The sequence below is a fragment of the Aythya ferina genome (genome assembly GCF_964211825.1).
Source record: "Aythya ferina genome assembly, chromosome: 11".
NCBI lineage: Eukaryota > Metazoa > Chordata > Aves > Anseriformes > Anatidae > Aythya > Aythya ferina.
The window spans coordinates 3,284,650-3,306,668 of record NC_140307.1 but is presented as its reverse complement, the minus strand read 5'-3'; the positions used below and the strand labels follow the sequence as shown (position 1 = coordinate 3,306,668).

At 44.4% G+C, this 22,019-nt stretch overlaps 1 protein-coding gene across 2 annotated transcripts in view; it reads left to right on the top strand.

Moving 5' to 3' along the window:
* LRRK1 (leucine rich repeat kinase 1) overlaps positions 1 to 22,019 on the top strand; it is a 75,219-nt gene that overhangs the window by 43,007 nt on the left and 10,193 nt on the right. For both annotated transcript variants that reach the window (XM_084532598.1, XM_084532599.1), the window contains 15 exons: positions 1,396 to 1,560; positions 3,629 to 3,801; positions 5,793 to 5,913; positions 6,170 to 6,329; positions 6,557 to 6,833; positions 9,876 to 10,047; positions 11,476 to 11,639; positions 12,889 to 13,028; positions 14,431 to 14,680; positions 16,127 to 16,293; positions 17,208 to 17,405; positions 18,065 to 18,342; positions 18,465 to 18,659; positions 19,486 to 19,637; positions 21,220 to 21,337. In XM_084532598.1, the coding sequence (XP_084388724.1) occupies positions 1,396 to 1,560; positions 3,629 to 3,801; positions 5,793 to 5,913; positions 6,170 to 6,329; positions 6,557 to 6,833; positions 9,876 to 10,047; positions 11,476 to 11,639; positions 12,889 to 13,028; positions 14,431 to 14,680; positions 16,127 to 16,293; positions 17,208 to 17,405; positions 18,065 to 18,342; positions 18,465 to 18,659; positions 19,486 to 19,637; positions 21,220 to 21,337 (2,730 nt within the window). The remainder of the gene's footprint in view (positions 1 to 1,395; positions 1,561 to 3,628; positions 3,802 to 5,792; positions 5,914 to 6,169; positions 6,330 to 6,556; positions 6,834 to 9,875; positions 10,048 to 11,475; positions 11,640 to 12,888; positions 13,029 to 14,430; positions 14,681 to 16,126; positions 16,294 to 17,207; positions 17,406 to 18,064; positions 18,343 to 18,464; positions 18,660 to 19,485; positions 19,638 to 21,219; positions 21,338 to 22,019) is intronic.

The following is a 22,019-nucleotide window of genomic DNA, read 5'->3' as shown; positions in this document are numbered from 1 at the left end:
AGAACTGAGGGTGTGTAAATGCATGGCTCTCACTTCTCAGATGAGAGCCATGGCCACCAGGCTGTTTTGGAAGGGGTGGAAGAGCCTGCTGAGTTCAGCTATTCTACAGCAAAGAGTGCCAGGCCAGAGACAGAAAGAAAAGAGCAAGCGCAGCCCAACTCTTTAAAGAGAAGACTTTGATGGGAGAAGAGAGCTGTGGATTTTGTGTTGAAGAGCAATTGAATGAAACAAAAACCTAGACAGTGTCAAAGACCTGGAGTAGGGTCCAAGTTGCTGAGCAGGCTTTTGTCCCTACCTCTGAATCTGTCTCTCCATCCAAGCACCCACAGCTGAAGGTCATTTGGATGCACAAGGCAGCCCTGGTGCTAGTTAGGGTTTGGTTTAAACAATATGGAAATTCTTCCAGCTGTTCCTGGGAGACTCCAGGCTGGGACTGCTAGATCAGAGCCATACCAAGATATTTAGACTGCTCTCTGAAATCTCATGGAGTAACTTGTCATGTGGGATCAAGCAGTATTTGGAGTTGGACCAGTAAACAGAGCCCACTTGGAGTTACATGATGCTCTGAGGATGGTGGCTGGAGAAGGGTTTCCTGCTGATCCACAGCTTCTTGCTTCCCCGGGGTAAAATAATTTAGAGACAGAGCCTCCAAGGTATGCAGGTACTTCCTACTGCAGCTGGAAGCTCGAATACCATTTAAGCAGAGAGCTATTCTCCCTCTTTGTGCTGTTGTGGGCCTGCACTGAGGAATGGGTGCTGAGCTACTCAGAGGAGAACCCGAGCTGGAGAGACTTCCATTCACACGTTCCCCTGAAAGCCAGCAAGTCTGAATTACAGCGAGCTGTAATTCGTGCCCATCTCTGCTGTGGCATGCACACGTCAGCAGCCTCTGAGTGACAGGCAGGAAATGTTCGTGAAAGGCTTGAGAAGCTTCCCACCTCCCAGGCACCTATATTTGGGGCTGAGCTCTGTGGAAATGATTTCAGCAGGAGGCTTCCTGCTCCCCCTCGCAGCGGCAGATAACTAGTTTCGGCGGTCCTGTTAAGTGTGGCACAGACGAGGATGAAGCAGTTTCTATTCAAGATGCAGTGAAATACAGGGCTCAGAATGAGACCCTTGTTTGTGCTGGAGAATCCACAGCATTAACTGGAGATTTACCAGCATCAAGGGCACCTCTATCATTTTAGCAGCAAGTAATTAGTCTTGATTTCCTGTGGGGAAGTAGTAGCCTTGCTTAACAATTGCTTGTTGATTTTTCTTTCCTGGAGGCACAATTAGGACATTGAAACCCTTCTTGTGTCATACATTATGCAGGCATAGGTTTATGCTTCAGCTATTATCTCCCTGTGATTTACTGCAACCGTTTGATTTGAACACTTCTCTTTGTCTAAGTAGGTTGATTCAGTGGAGTTCAATGTCTGGGATATCGGAGGCCCAGCAAGCATGTCTACAGTCAATCAGTGTTTCTTCACAGACAAAGCATTGTACATAGTTGTATGGAACTTGGCACTGGGGGAAGAGGCTGTGGCAAACTTACAGTTCTGGTTGCTGAACATTGAGGTAAGAAGTCACTGGTGGGCTCCGGGGTATCTGTTTGTCAAGTAGTATCTCAGCACATAGATATGTGGCATTACTGAGTCTTTTTAGTCTCCTCTTAGAAACTCCACAAACTATGAATTTTGCATAGCTTTTGGAATTACTTTTCCATTGCTCAGTAGGCATTATCACAGTATTTACTGGTTTAAATTTAATTTCCTTTGTTCTCCCTCGCACACATCAGAGAATGAAACAAAAGCTGATTTATAAACCCTTGCTAAGTACATACTTATTTTGGAATTAGTATTTGACCACACTAAGCTCTGAAGAAGTTTTGAAGCACCTTCTTTTTTGTGTGTGTGGATTAGACACACATTGGTCTTGATGTTATGCTTTTTAACACTCTAGATTCAGATAAAATGGTATGTATCTCCTGGACAGCTCTCAGCTGAGACTCAGAGCTGCAGTGAGTTAATTGGTGTTGACTGGGTTTTTATTCAATGTTCATTACTTGATACCTGCCTTAACATTATGCACACAGAAACGAGCTCTAAGCTAATGCCTTTTAAAGAAATATCTTGACATTGCAACCATACTAGCTTAGTGTTCAACAGCAATCAAAAACCCAATCTAGATAACAAAGCAGAAAACATAATTATGGTATTTCAAAAACTGTATGATGTGCTTGTGTCCTTTATACACTCCAAGAAGCACATCGTAGCATCAGAAACGATATTGAGAAAGGTGAGTGTGATGGTTATAAGTATGGAAAAGTTTCTGAATGCAGACCAGTTAAACAGATTAGGCCTCTGCAGTTTGGGAAAGAGGTAAATGAGGAGGGCTGTAGTAGACTAGGTCATGAGGACATAAGGCAAAAACCGCAAGGGAGTATTTGTTAGTTATCTTTTACAGTAGAAGAACTAGGAAAGAGCAAATGAGATGGTAGCTTTGAAACAAGAAATAAGAAGTGCCCTAAACACAACATATAACTAAGCTGCAGAGTCTATTGGGATTACTGTGTGCTGTGGGTATCAGAAGTTGAAAAAACAGATTGGTGGAAGAAAAATACATCAGATGCTATTAATTCAGAGATACCATCTCATGCTCAGGAATTTGGTGTCCTCCAGCCTGCTGGGTACTGGGAGAACATACCAGGGAAGGTCTCTATATGCTTACCTTGTGCCCATACTTTAATGAAAAGTATAGACACAGATTCTGTCTGTGCCTCCAAACAGACTACTGGGCCAGGTGGGCCCTTTGGTCTGCCTTGGTACAGCCATCCCTCCTGTGTTTGCATGAGATCAAGCTTGGTGTCATTCAGATTTGAGTTTTCAGTGAACGCTGTAACGGAGACATTGATTGTCTGCAAATCAGCACGTGGTTCTGCAACTGAATTTTCTTCTGTGCTCAAAGTCATTTTGATCCAGTGGCTGATCCCTGCTTAAGCCTGTGCAATCCCATTGTAATTGGCAGTGTGTTTCCTGAAATCCGGATACTTTCCAACCCTGTAATAAAATCATGGAAGGGTTGGAAGAAACCACAGGATCATCTAATCCATTCCTTTGTACTGATTCAGGATTAAGTAGACTTAGACATTTCTAGCAGTTTATCTCACCTCTCCATAAACCTCCAGAGCAAATGTTTGCATAACCTCCCCAGATACCCATTCTGGAATGTCACTAGCCTTTTTTTGGGTATCAAAGTTAGATCTTCTAGCTACAGGTTAAGCTATCTTCTTCTCCTTTGCCTGTGCAGACGTAGTTCCCTTCGTTTAGCTGACTTGTACCAACTTAATACGACATGATGACTCTTTATGTTGAGCCCTTATGTAACAAACCCTAACTGACAGTCTCCTGCTCTGCAGTAGCTTCAGGTTATTGAGCCGTGTTCTGCAGGAGAACTTCTGTAACACCCAGATCACTTTTTGCTATTGTCAAGCTGCCAAGACAGGTTGCTTTCATTTTATTTGTATATTACACATTTTAGTCATGTGTTTGACTCCCCCTGTTAGATATTATATTTTTCACATGTCCTCGCAGAATGTACCATGACATAGTGTAGATGAGATCATTGTCAGTGTTTTCTCTTACAGGCCAAAGCTCCCAATTCAGCGGTGTTAGTGGTAGGAACACACCTTGATTTAATTGAAACTAAGTTCCGTGTTGAGAGGATAGCAACTCTGAGGGCGTATGTCCTGGCTCTCTGTCGGTCTCCCTCTGGATCCAGAGCAACCGGCTTCCCAGATATCACATTCAAGCACCTGCAGTAAGTATCTGTGCCTATATGAAGCTCAGTCACTCTATTTTATGTCACTTTGAACAATTTTGCAATCCTTGATCTCCTTGGCAACAGAAATGATTTGAAGACTCGTCAGCGTGGCATTTCATCTATTTTTGATTGGGATAATGTGGCATAATCAGAGAGAAGTTCAGTGCAGCTCAGGGGTCTGATCGTGGGTCTGAGAGCTGGAAGCTCCAAAGTCATGACCTTGGTCTGCCTGTTTCAGTGCTCCTGCGCTGCTCAGCTTCCTCACTGCCTAAATGGAGATACAGCTTATTAATTAGTCACAGGGAGAGAACACACAGATTGGGTAATTAATGCTGCAAAGCTTCTTTTACCAAGCATGACTGTTACGTGGTGGGTGCTGCAGGGTTTGGCAGGGGAGGCTGCACGGGAACTTCTCGCTACCTGAGTGTGGCAGTGTTCGCAGTGCAAGCAGTGAGTCAGCCTCCTGAGCCCCCGGCAGTCCAAACCTGTGCTGTTTGAGCTCTCCTCATGTGAAAACAGAGGGGCTGTGCTGTCTGGCAGATCCGTCTGTCTGTCAGGCCATGGAGTCTGACACAGCTCCCTCCCTTCTCCTGATGGAGAATGCCCCGAGGGGGACGAGGCTTCTCTGGCTGGGAAAGAAGCGGGTCTGTCAGCCAGGGGGGTGCACAGCACAGAGGGAGCATGGATGCAACCGGCTGGCACCAGCCAGCTCCAAACGGTGTGAAATTGCCAATGCCTGGGGCACGAGCAGGTGGCAGCTGGCAAGTAAAGAAGGGTGCTGCTATGGCCCATCGCGCTTTGCATCTGCTGCCTGGCAAAGCCGTCAGGAGACCTCCCACACTCTGTTCTGCAAAGGCAAGTGCTGCACCAGGCACCCCAGCTGGCTCTTTCATCTGGCTCTGGTTAGAAGTACCAGGGACCCAGTTCGAGGCATACAGATGCACAGTGTGAGAGAGAAAGCTCTGTGGTTCAGTCTCCTCAGAGATCTTTTCCCATCACCACAGAAATCCCATAATTTCATTCATCCTTTTTCAAGGAGGCTTTTTTTCACCTACCCCACATCCTGCACATTCCCCTTCCTCACCTTCCTTTCCCCTGCATTTTGTCACAATTTTCTGCCCATTTTCCTGCCTCCTCCTTGCCGTGCCCACTGCAGACAGTCTCCTTCACTCCCCATAATCTGTCTGCACGGAGCAGTGCTGGAGGAGTGCAAGGAGTGTGTTGTGAAAGCCTTGTGTGGGTGAGCCCAGGGTGCCTTCATCAGTGCTGGTCCTCCAGCATCCCAGTGAGCACACACTTCCCAGCGTGACTCATGGCTGAGGTTTAAGATAAATCTTCAGAAAACCATTTTCTGTCGGCCCCAGGAACATGTGTGGGATCAGTTAGAAAGACCTTTTGTTGAGGAGAGTGGAAGAGAACTGTTCTTATCCGGCCCACAAAAAAGGCCAGAAATAGCAAGAGTTGGAGAGAACAGGTTTTTAGCTGTTAAAGAGAGGGTGGAGGCCAGCTTTCAGGATCTAAGCATCAATTCCCAGATAACAGGACCCAGCTGAGCGAGGGCCGGAATGAGGGTGGGAAAAGGTGTCTGGTAGTCATCATCGTGCCTCTTTGATCTGAGGACCAGACTCGTCTCCAGTGGTTGCTGGAGCACAGCATTTTCCTCATTCTTGCAGACCCTTCCAGGATGTGTGCAACACTGAAGGGAAAAAAGGTGATGGCTTTGGTTGGTCTGCCAAGGAAGTCCCCAAGGTCAGAGTGCATTAGGGCATAGATGAGCAGCAAGCAGAGAATGAAGCAAGCAGTTTGGCTTAATATGTCTTTTCCAGGCTTCTCAGTATTTTTCTCCAAACTAAAAATGCTCACTGACAGCCTTCCTCCCATTCATTTGACGCAGGAAACTTAGGCAGTGATAAGGGAAAGTGAGCCTGGAGAGGAAGGCGCTGTGCTGATAAGGTTTGGTAATCCTCCCCCTTGCATGGCTTTTGCAGTGAGCTCTCGTGTAAGACTCTGGAAGGCCTCGATGGACTCCGACAGCTGATTTTTCACGTCACTTGCAACATGAAGGATGTCGGCAGCTCAATTTGCTCACAGAAACTTGCTGGGAGACTGGTGAGAACTGTGCTTTCTAGCAGTGAGCCTTACCAAAGATGGGCTTCCTGGGGGGTTGGTTTGGGACTGTTTGGGACTGGGAGGTGAATTTTTGGAGTTACTGCTGCCACAAGAGGTGTGTGAAGTATACAGAATTGCTTTGGAAAAAGCCATCACTTCAAGATCCCTGTAAAGGGTGACAGCTTAGGCAGTTCATCACCAGCAGTGTGGTTGCTGTCTAATACTGATCCTGCTGTTTTTCTCACGTGGCTTGCAGATACCGCGAAGTTACCTCAGTCTTCAAGAAGCTGTCCTTGCGGAACAGCATAAAAGAAGTCAGAACGATGATGTACAGTATTTAACAGACAGACAGATAGAGATGATCATTGAGCAAAACCCTGGAAACGATATCAAAGACTACGAAGACTTGCAAACTGGTAGGTCACAGCAGACTGGTGATTTCTTGGTAATTAATATTTGTGACCAATTGAAGTGTTCCTCAGATACATCTTATTCTCTTGGCTCTTATTCTCATGTTATTCATGCTGGCTATCCCTGGTGTGGATAAAGCTACCCTGACTGCCTCCTAGACTTCCTCATCTTCACTGTATTATCCTAATGCTGGTCTATTACTGATCTACAATTTTTTTTCTTTTTTTTCCAGCAATTAATTTTCTCATAGAAACAGGTACACTACTACATTTCCCAGACACAAGTCACGGCCTGAGAAATCTCTACTTCCTCGACCCCGTCTGGCTCTCAGAGTGCCTGCAGAGGATTTTCAACATCAAGAGCTCGAAGTCTGTTGCTAAGAATGGAGTTATCAGAGCAGAGGATCTCAGGATGCTGCTGGTTGGGACGGGCTTCACTGAACAAACTGAAGAACAGTACTTCCAGTTCTTGGCCAAGTTCGAAATTGCACTGCCAGTAGCCAATAACAGGTAGGTTGGTAATTAGAGAGGCTTAGCCAGACTGGAGAAAAATGACCATTTAATCAGTGGTTGCTAACAGGCTTTGTCACTGTACGCAATGGTCTTGACAAGGATCCTGTTGTGTTAAAATATTTGAGTGCTTTAAGCAGCATAGTGGAAGACACCCATCCATTTGGGCTGTATTTCCTTTCCTTGGAAGGGCTGGCATGAGCGTCCTTTGGTCCAAACAAGCTAGGCTGGTGTGAAAACTTTCCAAAGCAGGTCTGAGCCCACTCAGTGCATTAAGACTGACGGGGTAAGGGACACTCGGGGGTGGCTCGACCACCAAAACGGAGGGGCAGTGACACTGGCAGGGATGTGGCGATGAGCAGGTGGGAGCTGCAAGTGCTTGGCTGGCACAGCTGCAGCTGAGAGAGGATGTGGGGCTTGTGGCTGCCGGGCCTGAAATGAAGATGGGCTGGAGTCATCTGGTTCCAATGAGTGATCCTCGCTCCTGGCTAGGGCAGAAAACCTTGGGTAGTCAATAAATATGTCGGCCCTGAAAGCACTGTAATTTATTTCTAGTGAAATCAGGAAATTGCAGCTTCAGTAGCAAAGTGATTTTCTTATTTCAATTTTTTTAGCCTCATCCAAAGGTGTCGATCAATAGTTTTCCTAGAAATGGTGTAGGAAACCTCCTTCTCTTTAAATGTTAATGAATCCTCCTCTCTCCCACCCCCGATCTCTTTTCCTCCGGGCACAGTTCCCTGCTATTTTTCTCTCTCCCATCTGCTTGGCGACCGCCTGTTGTTGGGTTAACGGTGAAACCATCGTCGTATTGCACTTCTGATGTGGCATTTGCATTTCACTTCCTTGCCCTTCCAGGACAGCAGGGCTGCATCGCTCTGAGCCTCTCGGGAGCTCTGAATGCCAGCACAAGTGCAGCATTCTCTGTGCTGTCATTATGCCTGTCACTTATCCAGTCCCGGATGCCAACAAATTTTCTCAGGCTTAACACAGATAAAGCAGCAATGTTTCTGCTTAGTCCAAAGTGCCTTTTGGACTCCTTGTCACTATCTGCCATTTTTCTCCGAGGCAATTACATTGTCTGTGCCTCGGGAACAAGGAAACTGCTTTTTCATGGCCTGCCCAATCTTTTTTAGAGCGATCCAAGCCACATTAACAGAATATTCTTCCCACTGACGAGCTGTAGCTATAGCAGGTTGGATTAATTTAATGTACTAGCCAGACACAGAGCAGTTATTTGTTACTGTGCTTCTGCAACTATTGTCTAGATTGCCAGATAGGATTTCTGTGCAGTCAGGAGAGAAAGCAGCTGCCAGTTTCTGTTCTGAAAGGGTGGATGGGGGCATGTTTCACATATTTTCAAAATTTGCATTGGCTGTTGTTCAAAAGCATCGAATCTCCATCTGCATTATAATCCACTATATAGTTGTGGTCCAGGAGGGCCTCACTGGCCTTCTTGCTTCTAACACTCCTAGACCCTTTCTTTGATGTGCTGAGGAAAATTTATTGGCTGTCATACGACGCATCAGCTACCTTTACAGGGGAAACTCAGTGCACTCCACTTTTCTGCTTGAGGTGCCTATAAGTTAGCTTTGATCAGCTTGCAAAAAAGGGATTGAAAATATGACCGTTCTTATTGTAATTTGTAAGTGAATTGAATTTTTTATCAGTTTTACATTCCAGAGATGATTTATGGAAGAGGTAATTTGATCATGTAAAGCATCATCAGATGTTATGGACTGGAACATATGGAGAAAGCTGTTGTCTAGTGATGGCTATTTTTTCTGAGCTGATTTTTCAGTTTTTACAGAGTACTGCAGCTGCTAGAAAGAAAACGTGATAGGCTTAAAGCATTGGATTTGGACCCAGCATTAGTTCTAGTTGTGTGTGTAGTCCCTGTCACTGTTACTTTGGTCAAGTCCCTTGGCTGTTTGCCTCATTGCTGTCATTATGCCCGTCAATGATGAGCCCCAGATGCCGACAAATTTTCTCAGGCTCAACACTGAGCAGTGTTTCTGCTTACAACCAAATGTGATTTGGACCGATTTTTGATCGTATAAGCATCTTGGAACGTATTTGGTGCAGAAGAGTATCACTGCTAAGGGATTTATTGGCAGGTATTGAAAGCCATAAGCTCATAGTTCTCAAAACAGTTTTAGTCTTCCAAAAGTTTTTAGCTTCCCAAATACTGAAGATCAGCACAAATGAATATTCTGTGCTTACTGAGAGGTCTGAAAATAATTTGAAAACTTTGTGGGCCTCTACCCCAGCGTAGCTGTTACTTCGGATGAGTTGGACTCTGGTAGCACTGAGTCTTCTCCCACACTTGGGAAAAGATCCACTGCTGGACCTAAAACCTGCCCGCAGGAGGAGGTGGAACGAGGCTGCTGGCATCAGCCTGGCACAGTGAGCTCTTGCTTGTAGGAGTTTGTCAGGGACGTGTCAGGGAGTCCATCAGCTGCAGCGTGGTACAGCAGGAAGCACTGTCATGGTGACGCATAAGATGCTCTAATTCTTGGGACTAGGATGAGAGCCAGAGCAGTCCAGTCCCTGCAGCCCATAAATGTCTCGTTGCCACCTCCCACCTTCTGGGCTTACAGAGGCTGAGCTGCTGTATGTTGTTTTTGCATTTATCTCCTGTTCCACCTAGCAGCACAGCTGTAATTCTCTGTTTACTACCGGAGCACAGTAGTAAAGATACCAAGTCTGAATGAGTCTCAACATCACAGCTGTTCTAATGACTCCTATATTTTAACACATTTAATTTGTGATTACACAAACGTCCTGCTGATTACATCAATTTTAGCCCTGTCCAGTAGCCCTGGCTGAATTATGTCATGTCTATTTTGCCTCTGCTTACTTCCATAGTGTAAATGAACTTCATGTATTGCTGCAGTGCCTTTAGTCTAAAAGCTTTTTTATATGCAGTAGGCTGTGCCATTAAAAATCTCTTTGGAGACTGAATTGCCTTATTATCCAGTAACAATGTACTCACTGTTACACGCTGTAGCTAAAATTTGAGCTGTTGAATTTGATTTGCTTCAGGTACCTCCTCCCTCATCTGCTTCCTACCAAGCCAGCATTAGATATCCACGGGTTCTGCCACCAGACTACAAACACAGTCCAAAGGGTCTTCAAGATGAGTTTTGTCCCAGTTGGCTTTTGGCAAAGATTCATAGCACGAATGCTAATTAGCCTGGCAGAGATGGACCTCCAGGTAGGTTACTGTATCTCTCTGCAAGCAAAAGGAGACAGCTGAAGTTAGCGTTCAGTGTTAAGTTGCTTGTTTCTGCACATCCAGTGTGATTTGGTCACAGACTTCAATAAAATTATTGAGTAAACAGTAATGCAATCTGCAATCAAAATCTGAAACTGGTTTTATGGTAGGTGTCATTTAGAACAACAAATTAACACTGGGAAAAAACCCTGCCTTTTCCACTGTCTCTTTATAGCACGATTCCCTGGAAGGACTCAGTACCCCCACCATCTTCCAATTACAAGTAATTGGACTTCTGCCTGCAGCTCTTGTCCATGACGATTCCACTGGGTCAGACTCTGCTTTCACTTGCCAGTGGAGATCTGGAATATCTCCATCAAGTCAGCTATCTGAATCTGTAAGGGTTTAAATGAGAAACAAATTACACAACTCATGTCTTAAAGGGATAATGAATGCACGGAGGCACCCTATTAGTGCGAGTAATGTGCATATCATTAAAGTAGTCTTTGTAAGGTTCTGAAAGCTAAGTGAATTTTGTAGGTATTGACAATTTTTTACAACTGTTTATATCTGAAAACACAGCTCTGCTGGAAACCATGACAAATACCTACAGAGTATTTTTACTACTACCATGGTGTCTTCTTTACAGCCATCCATTTACATTGTGTTCTGTCCCTGATGTCCAGAACATGGAAAACATGATACTTGTTTTTGGAAGGTCCTCCGAGTTCCAGGTTTCTGAACCCATTTAATAATTTTGCCTGTTTTAAAGGGCTTTCTTGGCAACCCCTTGCTTACATCCTCACAGACACTACATAACCTTAACGCCCCATTACTAGGGACCTCACCCAATCCACAGTGAAGTGAATGGAAAGGCATCTCACCAGTCTGCAGACAACAAAGCGTAAGGACAATGAGTACAGTGGAGTTCTGCAGATTAATGCTTTGGTTTAAAAACAAAAATACCTTTTGCTCTAAGTACTGGTTTGAAATACCTTGGAGGAAAGCCATCTGCCTCCCACTGAAACAGGTGGAAAAGCTGACTCTCTACATTGAGAACAGACTTGATCATTCACTAAAGCATTTAAGCTCTTCTTGAAGTTTATAAGACTTCTGCAAATACAGAATTCATGTAACAAATGTCATGATTATAGAATTAACAGCTGTTTGCTAACATGAAATTCTTTCTTTTTGAGTGGCATAGAAATGTTTCGATGGCTGCAAAACCAACTTTTACTGTGTGTATTTTCATTCTGTTGCAATTTTTTTTTTATGAGTGCAGGTCGCTCTGTATGGAAAAGTTATGATAGCATCTGTGAAAGCCAAAAAAGAAAAGTCACCTTACTGCTTGATTAAAGCAGTGTTTTCCTGAGAAATTTTGTTGATGTAACAATTATCATGCTTTTTTTTTTTTTTTGCTTGTTTCAGCTTTTTGAAAACAAGAAGGACACCAAGACAAGAAACAAAAAGGTGGCCATCTACAGCTTCACAGGCACTCAAAGAAATCGATGCAGCACCTTCCGAGTCAAAAGGAAGCAAACTGTTTACTGGCAGGAAGGTCTGTTCGTTACCTTTGATGGAGGCTATCTTAGGTAATTTGTGTTTGTAATGCAGCATGCGTTACAAGGGAACTAATAGAGTGTGTGAAGCACATCATCTGAATGGAGATGAATGGGCCTGACTCATTGTATATGCTCACTCATCAGTAGAAGAGGAGGCTCTTCTAATAGCCATAACTCATCTGGTAACAACTGGTGACAACAATGATGAGTAAGTGATTGTTTGGCAGTTCTGAAAATGTCAGCTTATGTGTTATTGCAGCCACAAATTTAAAGAGGTCTGAAAACAGAAAGTGATATTCAGAGCAGAACTCTTTGCCAGGTAAAATCATGCATTGTCACGTGCAAAAATGTCCTTAAGTCAATGAATTTTCCACGGAATCCTAAAACCTCACCAGTGTATGGCAGCAGTCCATATGGGTGGAGGTGCTTCAGTGCTATCAGCGTGCATGTGACAGGGACTACAGGGAATGGGTTTAAGCTGCGAGCCTGGAGGGAACCTGCCACCCATATTCTTTCACAAATGCAGAGAGTTGGCAGCCACATAAAAACTTTAATCTCTGCACTAGCTGAAGATGCATTTATTCTTCCATTCCCTGGCAATGGGAAGGAACCATTGGTGCTGTTATGTCACTGGAGACCAGAAGGGCATAGTGACTTTCCTGAGTTTCTTTAGGCAGTCTGCAGATGAACAGAGACTTGGATTCAGATGTTGCAAATCATGGGCTAGAACCCTAAATTCTAGAACGTGGTTGTGGTTGTACTGTATCTTCCTAGGTTCTGTGCTTCAGAAAATTGAAGCTCTTTAATACAAAGATGCTTTTTTTTTTTTTTTTAATATTTGTCCTTTTTGTGGGAATTGTACAAGAATTATTCTATCCATTCCTTTCAAACATTTTTTGGACGTTTGGGGGATATTTTAATTATTATTATCATGAGGCATTGGAAAAATCCTAACCCTCCATCATTCTGGATGGAGCATTTCTGTCAAAACTCTACATTATACTTGGTTCACTGAGGCCAGAGTTTTCTCTGGGCCAGACCTTCTGTAGCATTTATCCATTGTGAGGAATCAGCATTTCTGTGCAAGACCTCTCTTCTCAAAGGCATTTGAAGAATAGACTGAATTGAAAATCATTTTCAAAGCTAGATTGAGTTTTATTTTGATTACTTGTGAGCTACATGTTATTTTGTAACTCAGGTTTCCTAGGAGAAAAAAAGTTTGTTGACACTGATACTTCACAAAAGTTTCATTTGTCTGTTTTTTGGCTTCCTTGTGCAGTGTGGAGTCTTCTGATGTGAACTGGAAAAAGAAAAAAAGTGGAGGAATTAAAATCATTTGCCAGTCAGAAGTGAGAGACTTTTCAGCAATGGCGTTCATCACAGATCATGTCAACTCTTTGATAGACCAGTGGTTTCCTGGTAAGAGAAGTGCTGTAATTTTCTATGCAGTATTATGTCTGTTTAACAGAAGGTTTTTTGACAGAGCTCTCCAGGTGCACAATATTGTGCATTAAATTAAGAACCCTCAGGCTCTGACAGTCTCAAGCCAATAAAGTTTGAGAAAAGCTGATAACCTGCAGACAGATTGAGATTCTTTGCCAACAAACCTTGGTCTAGACATTGTGTCTTTCATCTCATCAATCACAGGTGAAACATTACAGTTGAAACAGGACCTGCTTCCAGAGGAGTCTGAGAGACTTCCTGTACTCACAGCAGAGGCAGGATTTTGCCCAAACTACTTGGTACTGTCCCTCAATGCCAAAACTCATTTTGGCATCAGCTGGAATCAGCATTTTACCCACCATTTCTAACAGCCTGTAATTTACAAAATTGTGATGTGAGAGGCATGAGTGAATATGATACCTAGGATTCTGTGCCAAGGTAACTTCCTTGATTCCAGCAGTTGTTTTTCCTGTGATCAGCACAGACCCTGCTGTTACCCAGCGGGCTGTTTGCAACCCCAATACACTTTGTTTAAAACCAAAACAAAATCTGAAGTATTTTTTGTCATCCCACATTGGTCACACACTGGTTTAGAAAACGGTGCCAAATCTCTTAATTGGAAGTTCTCTTGAGGAAACAGTTGTGCACTCTCACATAACCATGTTCTGCATGTTAGGAAGATAAAAGAAAATTTTATTTGCCTTTAGATTAAAATAATGATAGTATTAATCACTGAAGCTTGAGAAAAGTCATGACTTCAAAGGCTACGGCCCGGATTCACCCTGCCTAATTGTAGGCATGTAACAGAAGCTGTCACCACAAAATCCCTCTGTAGTCAGTGGGAGAGGTGGAAGCCTCACTGAGGCTCTGCCTTGGTAGGATCTCAGTTTCCCCCAGAGGGGCTGAAAGCATTGCTCATGAGGGAGCCCGCTGTGACTGTGTTCCTAACTTTGGTGCTGCAGCTGAGTGCTTCCTCCCAGCCTGCATCTGAAGCTCCCAGGCTGAGCGCAGCGTGTCGTGCCTCCCAGCTCCTTCCCATTCCCATTCCCATGCCTGCTCCCCACCCGAAGCCATCTGGCAGCTTGCAGGGGCTGGGGCTCACGGGCAGCCTCACAGCTGCCATTCTTCTGCTGCATGGTCATGCCCTTTATGATACGCTGTGATCCCTATAAACAGTTCACACGCAGACATCCAGCAAGTAGGAAGCTCTCTCTAATTCTTTATTCGTATACTTCACATTTCTACTGGTCCTGAATATGTTTTCTTTGCAAGCCTGTGCATTACCTGCAAACCATGACTGTAAACATTTGAATGTGCTAGGAACTGTTTCTCCTTCTCAATTTGTGAGTCACTTTTTGTTTGTTTGCTTGGTTTGAAGCACTCACAGCCACTGAGAGCGATGGCACGTTGCTGATGGAGCAGTACGTGCCCTGCCACATCTGCGCAGCTTCCAGGATGGAGGAGAATGATTGTGGTGAGAAGGCGGAGGATGCACAGTACTTTAACATGGAGGACTGTGTCCTAACTGCCATCGAGCTGGACTGCATCACGTGTCCTAACCACCCTGACATCCCCGTTTCGCTCCAAGAGCTGGTCCCAGAACTTTTCATGACAGATTTTCCTGCCAGGTAATCTTATTCGGTCGCCTTTGGTTAGATTTCAGTGTGTCTATGTAGTTCAGTTGGTTTTGTTTTCCTAAGTCATCTCTGCTAGAGGAACCAGGTCAGGTTGGATGGGATCTTGATCGACCTGATCTAGAGGAAGATGTCCCTGCCCGTGGCAGAGGGGTTGGAACTAGATGGTTTTAAGGTCGCTTCCAACCCAAACCATTCTGTGATTCTTTGATTCACTTCACAGGGTCCTCGGAGATCACTGCAGTACAATGTGACAGTCCCTTTTTAACACCACATCTGTTCTGCATTGTTCTGTATTCTGGCTAGAGCCTTCTGTAGTTGGAGCTTTTCTGGGATCCCTGTTATAAACCAGAAAGGAGACATCAATATGGCAAACCCAAAAGGCAGTGCTGCTTGCATCACAAGACTGGCACTGAAATCACCTTTTGGTTTGAAGAGCCTTTAGGAGAGTGAGTTAATGTAGACACCACTACAGAATTCACGTTGGATTGAGGCTTCTGCATGATTCAGAGCTGTTATTTTTGGAGTAGTAGTGTGGTAGTCCTGAACAGCTGGAACAGCACTTCCGTATCTGTAGCAGCATTGCCAAATATTTAGCTGCTTACCTGCATTCCCAGAAGAGTTTGATCTTGTACCCCATATTTCTTAGTATGTAGAACAAGAGTGGAACGAGAGATGACCTGAAAGCAGGCAGAGGCTGGGGTCCCTTTCAGGTCACCTTTATCAGACCTCTTTGGTTCCAGTGTAGAGCTGTGAGGCCTCCAGACCAAATGATGTCCTGTCAGCTGCTGTTGGAGCTTTCTCTGCTCCCAGTGACCCCTGTTCCTTTTTTACAGTCATTTTACTAGGCATTCTGGGCCAATACTCAGTGGCCAGTCACGATGGCCTCCTCGCGGCGTTTTCTCCTATAGGTTTATTTCAATGGTGTGAGGTGAGCGGAGATGTTTCAAGTACAAACAGCTGTAAAAGTGGGCTCTGGAAGAGTGGGGAAATTATGAATTACAGCCTGGGAATAGTGAGCTAATTGGAATAATCAGGTTTCAGAGTGTGGGGCTGTTCGTAAACATCCTGTCCTGCCTCAGCAGGGAGGAGAGGAACTGGAGGTAAATGAAGCAAAAAAATTGCTAATACAGATAAATGTTATAAATATTGCACCTGTGTCATCTGCTTGGAAAAGGGGCTTATGTGCTTTCCAGATCTATTCGATTCTCACAGGATAAGTTGTCTCAGTAAAAAGCCTTTTATTTTCTTTCTGCAAGGAATCTGTTGAGCCATACAGGAGCCAGAGTACCTTAAGATGACAAAGGTAGCTGAGGTGACCCATTCCTCTCAGCAAATAAGAGTCTATGAAGGATCTGTGAAATTGGCATTAAATATGTGAATTTACAGTGCCTTTGAAGCCTTTCTTTTAATTAAAAAGCCCCAATATCTCTTTGGCAGGCTGTTCCTGGAAAATAGCAAACTGGAATGCAGTGAAAATGAAAACAACGTTCTTGGCCAGGGTGGAAGTGGAACCGTTATATATCGGGCACGATACCAAGGAAAACCAGTGGCTGTGAAGAGATTTCAGATAAAAAAATGCAACGGTTCTCCCACTTCAGCTGTAGGTACAGTACACAAAATTAGTATTGGGAATCAGCTCTTGCAGCCCGTGATCACAAGCTAAAACCAAAGAGCCTTTGCTCTCCAAAGTGCTGGCAGCACCTGTTTATATGCTGCTTCGAAATTCATAGAAAAATTGATGCGTTTTCATGGAGGAGGAGGATGCATCTTAACGAGTATTTCATGAAAGCACCTGTAAGATGTAGAGAAGGTCGTTGGCACTGTAGAAAACTTCTTATCTGCATGTCACTGGGTGAAACTCATAGGGTGCCATGGCAGAGACATTGATTGGGGTGGAAGGTGAGACTTCGTCTCCTGTTCCCAAGCTATTTAGCAATGAGTAGTGTGTATTTGCATGGGTTTGCACTAAGGACTTGCAGGTCTCTACCTTTTCATGTCTTACCCATTCTGTACCAGCACCTCAAGAAAGGAAATTGGAAATTCTTCTCCACCTGACAGATCTGCCAGGCAGGGACAGCCTCTCATACTGCATATGCTGGGTGTTGAGCCCAGGTTTCCACCAGAGGTTTAGTCCACGAACAGAAGAAATGGGGAAAGTGCCTCTCTTCCTCATTTTTATCATGGAAAGGTGCAGTGAACCCCTGAGGTGTGGAAGAGGCCAGCTGCTATCCCAGTGACAGATAGCCTTCAGAAAGACCAGACTTGCCTGAGCAGCCTGGGGTGTCTCATGGCAGACGGACAATTACCACAAAGGGTCCCTCTTCTGGCAGGGCAGGCAGGAAAGGGTAGAGAAGACTCCTTCCACTGAAGGTTCTTCTATATAATGTCTACACTGAGAGAATGTTACTTGAAAAAGGACAGCGTGAGATTTCATTTGCTCTGTGAGTAGCACCCTGCAAAAAGTCCCTAACATGCTTTCTTAGCTGGAGAGTGAGAAGGGGTTTGTTTGTCTTGCCAGATACCATGCTGAAACACCTGAGAGCCATGGACGCCATGAAGAACTTCTCTGAGTTTCGCCAGGAGGCCAGCATGCTCCACTCTCTGCAACATCCCTGCATCGTCTCCCTCATTGGCATCAGCATCCACCCACTCTGCTTTGCACTGGAGCTGGCTCCTCTGGGCAGCCTCACCACTGTCTTATCTGAAAACTCCAAAGGTAAAAGCGTGGTCTCCCCCCGGGAGAGCTCACTCCCCGAGTCACAGTAGAGACAAATGGTAAACAGCACTGAAACTACTGCTTAATTTACTGAAGGGGATTTTTTTTTCCATACTAGGGGAAGTAGGAGGGATGGAATTGCTCTTAAACTATACCTTTGGTAACCTAGTAAAAATTGATGTTCAGGGTTTTCAGAACTTCTTTGGAGACCTGGGTTTTCAATTCCTCTGCAAATTAATAAGAAGTGCATCTCACTTCAATGCTGCCTGAGTAGTCTGTGTTGGTGCCCCTGCAGATGAGTGTCTGGCACTCTAAATTCGCTAGTAACTATGTTTTTCTCACTGTCAAATGAATGACACCACTTCTGAGAAAGGCTGAGGCCATCTGACCCTCTTGGCACCTTGGCTGTGTGTCAACTTGCAGTCAAACACTAATTTTCACCAGAAGATTCAGGTGTCTAAAAGTGAAAGGCTTTTAAAAAAATCTAATGGAACCGCCAGATGCGTATAGTAACATGAACAGTGTCACTTCAAGTTGTGGCGCTGAGTGATGTTTTAAATGGTTACTTACTGCTCTGGAGTTTGAAAGAGAAAGAAATGGGGAAGAAAAGGAGCTATTACAATTACAAGAACTGAAGTCAGGCTGTTCCTTTGTGACAGGGTCTTCCTTTGTGCCACTGGGGCACATGCTGACGCACAAAATAGCGTATCAGATTGTGACAGGCCTTGCCTACCTGCATAAGAAGAACATCATCTTCTGCGACCTGAAGTCAGACAACATCTTGGTGTGGTCACTGGATGTCAAAGAGCACATCAACATCAAACTCTCTGACTACGGAATCTCCCGGCAGTCGTTCCATGAAGGAGCACTTGGTGTGGAAGGCACACCAGGCTACCAAGCCCCAGAGATCAGGCCTCGAATAGTCTACGATGAGAAGGTAAATCTGGCATATCTATGGGGGCAGCCCCTGGGTGACAGGCTTTCCCACCGTGGTCTTTCTTGCTCTCCTCTCCACTCACCAAGAGAGGTTTGCCCTTTTCTCTCTGTTGCTGCCTCTAGGTTGACATGTTCTCATACGGGATGGTCCTGTACGAGCTACTGTCGGGTCAGCGGCCTGTGCTAGGACAACACCAGCTCCAGATTGCAAAGAAGCTGTCTAAAGGGATTCGTCCTGTTCTTGGTCAGCCAGAAGAGGTGCAACTATATAGGATGCAGGCACTCATGATGGAGTGTTGGGACACTAAGCCAGAAAAGGTACAAGACAAGCCTCAGCACCAGTGTTCTCTGATCATGTAGCTACAGGGCTCTGGCAGGCCTCTTCACAGAGGAGAGCAGGGTTCTGTCTTGGTACAGCAGAACAGCTCGGTTGCCTATTTACCCCTCCTGCTGATTTGACCCAGAACTTCTACTAAATTAAATGAGAGTTTTATGAATGAAACAATGGCAGATTGGTGGCCTTAGACATCTGGGGTGACACGAAGGTCCCTTGACGTCAATGGCAGTTAAGCTATTGATTTCACTCGGGCAAGACATTACCCATAATTTCTAGAAGCAGCTACAGTATCATGCTGTGACTGTAACTACAAAGACTTCAAAAACCCTGAGATTATAAAAGGCAGTATGAGGGGATAAGAAAAGGGTTTAAAGTTTGAAAAAAGGATTTTGCTGCATTATATTTCTCATTAATTAAGTTGGCATTTCAGAACTCCTGTCCTTCAAACAAAGGTTGGCGTGACTCACAAACAGCTAGACTCTGTTGTGAGATTGGGTCAGCTTCCAAAGTTGTTACATCTGAAGAAATTCATAAATAAAACATGTAAGAGAAACATGGGCCAAAACGTGGAAATACAGAAGATATTTGGTGTCAGTGTCTGGGATACAGAGGGATGCTAAGAATGAATGAGGTGGGATTCGTAAGGAGGATTTGGTGCAGACTTGAATGCATAGCAGGAACTTTTATGAAAGAAGTCCTATTTCTTGACTCTCTAGCTTCAATAAATAATGACTATTACGATTGTTATTTCATCAGGGCCTCAGCTGCCTGTGTGATGCATGTCTGTCTCTTTTCCTTTCCCCACAGCGTCCACTGGCCATTTCTGTTGTAGGACGGATGAAAGACCCTACCTTTGCAACATTTATGTACCTGCTGTCATGCGGGAAGCAGTCTTCCTTCTTCTGCTCCCAAGGACAGGAATACACTGTGGTGTTCTGGGATGGAAAGGAAGACACCAGGTTAGATGGCTCATATTAGTCATTTTTTTCCCTTTTTTCTTATTATAGTAAAAATCCTTCAGTGTCTTCACTAATGCCTCTGGGAGGGAGGTAAGGAAGGTGAAAGTGAACTTGGGTGAATGCCAAGGATACATTGAACACTGTTTTCCCAAACTCTTTTAATTGGGAACAGTGGTTGCTTTATAAAGGATATTTAATGAGCTTAACTCTGCTTCAGTTAATATGAGGAGAAGATTAGGGCAGTGTAATGATTCATACACACAGGATGAAGCATTTGCACATGAGAACAGACGTGTTCTGCCTTTCCTAATGAGGCCATTTAACACTAAACCTTTCCTAATTGAGACTGCAGCTCCATCTCTGTTCTCCAAAGCAATTAAGCACATGCTTAAACCCTATTGAAATCATCAGGAGTTAGCCACATGCCTGAAGCTGTGTGTGCATCCAAGTGTATACTTCCCGTAAAATGTGTGCTACACTGAGTAGGCATGTGCTTTAAATGTTACTAAATTGTGACTGAGATGATGGCATTTTGCTCAGCCACATGTGACCCGTAGCTAGTTAGGTTTATTTTTATGGATGTTACGGATTTTTATAGTCCCCATTTTATTTGGAAACATTCACAAACTGATCTGAATTGTGTATTCATGTATTCATTATTTGTAAGCATTAACCTAGTGCGAAAGGTACGGGATTTGTTCGTGAACTATTTGCTTTGCTGTTTGTGGTGCTTGGTCAGTCGCTCAGCGCAGCCAGTGTAGCTATTCCTGATGTAACTGGTGGGACACACGGCACTCGCAGATGTATTTTGAATACATGGATGCTGTCCAAATATTCACAGCAATATATCTCAGTGAATCTGCTTCCTGACTGGACAATCCAATTGCTGGAGACTGCTGAATAACAAATTACTTCTATATGACAGATTTCAGGATGTGTAATTGCTTGTGCCACAGTTGGTGAAACATCTGGGCTCGCAGATGTGATTGTGAATATCCAGTTGTTGTTGAAACACCCAAACCCTTCACCGAGCCCAAAACAAAACAAAAAAATCCTTGTAGTTCCAAAAATATTAATTAGTCATATTTATAAATGTTGTTATCAGATTACAGCTCTTTGCTCTTATGTGGAAGAGGCGTCGTCTTCTGTTTATGTACTAGAATAAGTAATGAAGCAAGATAATACTGAGGCAGTGGACTTGGAGAAAGAACACTTACTCTCTTGAGAATCTTAATGGGCAAGAAAGGCTCAGACCTCCCAGCTATTAATTACTGCTATTCAGCTGGAGCTAGTTGTCTCGCAGCTGAATTATAGTAACAGACCATGGAAGTGCTCCTAATCCATTTCAGTGCAAAGTCAGATAGCTGAGTTAAATCTTCACTGCAGCAATCACGCATCTGTCCCCTGAGGAAGAGATGTGGCACATCTGTATTTCTCTTCCCTTATGACGACCTTTTGGAGGGGTGGGGAGCCTTGTAGCACTGTCCACATCACGTTATGGGTTGGATGAAAGTGCTGAGTACCATCCTGTAGCAGACTGCAGGCTGGCTGCTGGCAGTAGCAAATGATTTTCTCTTTTCAGAAACTACACGGTGGTGAATCCAGAGAAAGGAGTCATAGAAGTGGAGAGGATGAGCTGCCCAGGAATGAGGCTGTGCTGCCAGCTAAAATTTCAAAATGCCCTGTGGGCTGCCACAGAGGTAAGCATGTCCTGCACTTCAGTGCCCTGCTCACGAGGAGCATCATTAGAAAAGACAAATGAAGAGCCTATTAAATTGGTAAAGCTAAGAGTGTTTGAGACAACGGGCACCTCAGATGAGCAGTATGACTTCATGTCTGCTGTTCCCTGGTGTATCGTTTCTGCCAGTTGTTTAGCTGACACCTAGATCAAAATCATGTCTCCTGGTGTTCAAAGCGGTCGTGGGAACCTCTGCTGCCTGAGATGAAGCTGTCCAGGTTGTAGCATATCTGTGCTGAGGGGTTTCATCTGGGAAATGTCCTTATCTGTAAGTGATAAAGGGAAACAGTGAAAGAAACCATGTGTTAAGGGTGGGGTTTTGAAAGAGGCCTGAGGGATTTGAAAGTTGGTGGGAAATGGGTACCCGAGTTTCGTATTCACCCTGGAAAACTGTGACTGAAAAGATAAGAGTGAGGGAGCATGGCTGATTTATCTCTCAGAGCCCCTGTCTGCCCATCCAAAAGGGCTGTGTTAAGTCTCAGCCAGTTCTGACACAATAATTTGACAAAAAACAAATAAAAAATAGTTGAAACACATTGAAATGTTCCTGAAGCTCAGTTTCAGAGAGAGAGGAAAAGGCCACACTTGCTAGATAAGTAGTTTGTGCTGGTTAATTCACTCAGCTGTAGTATAGATGCTGGAAC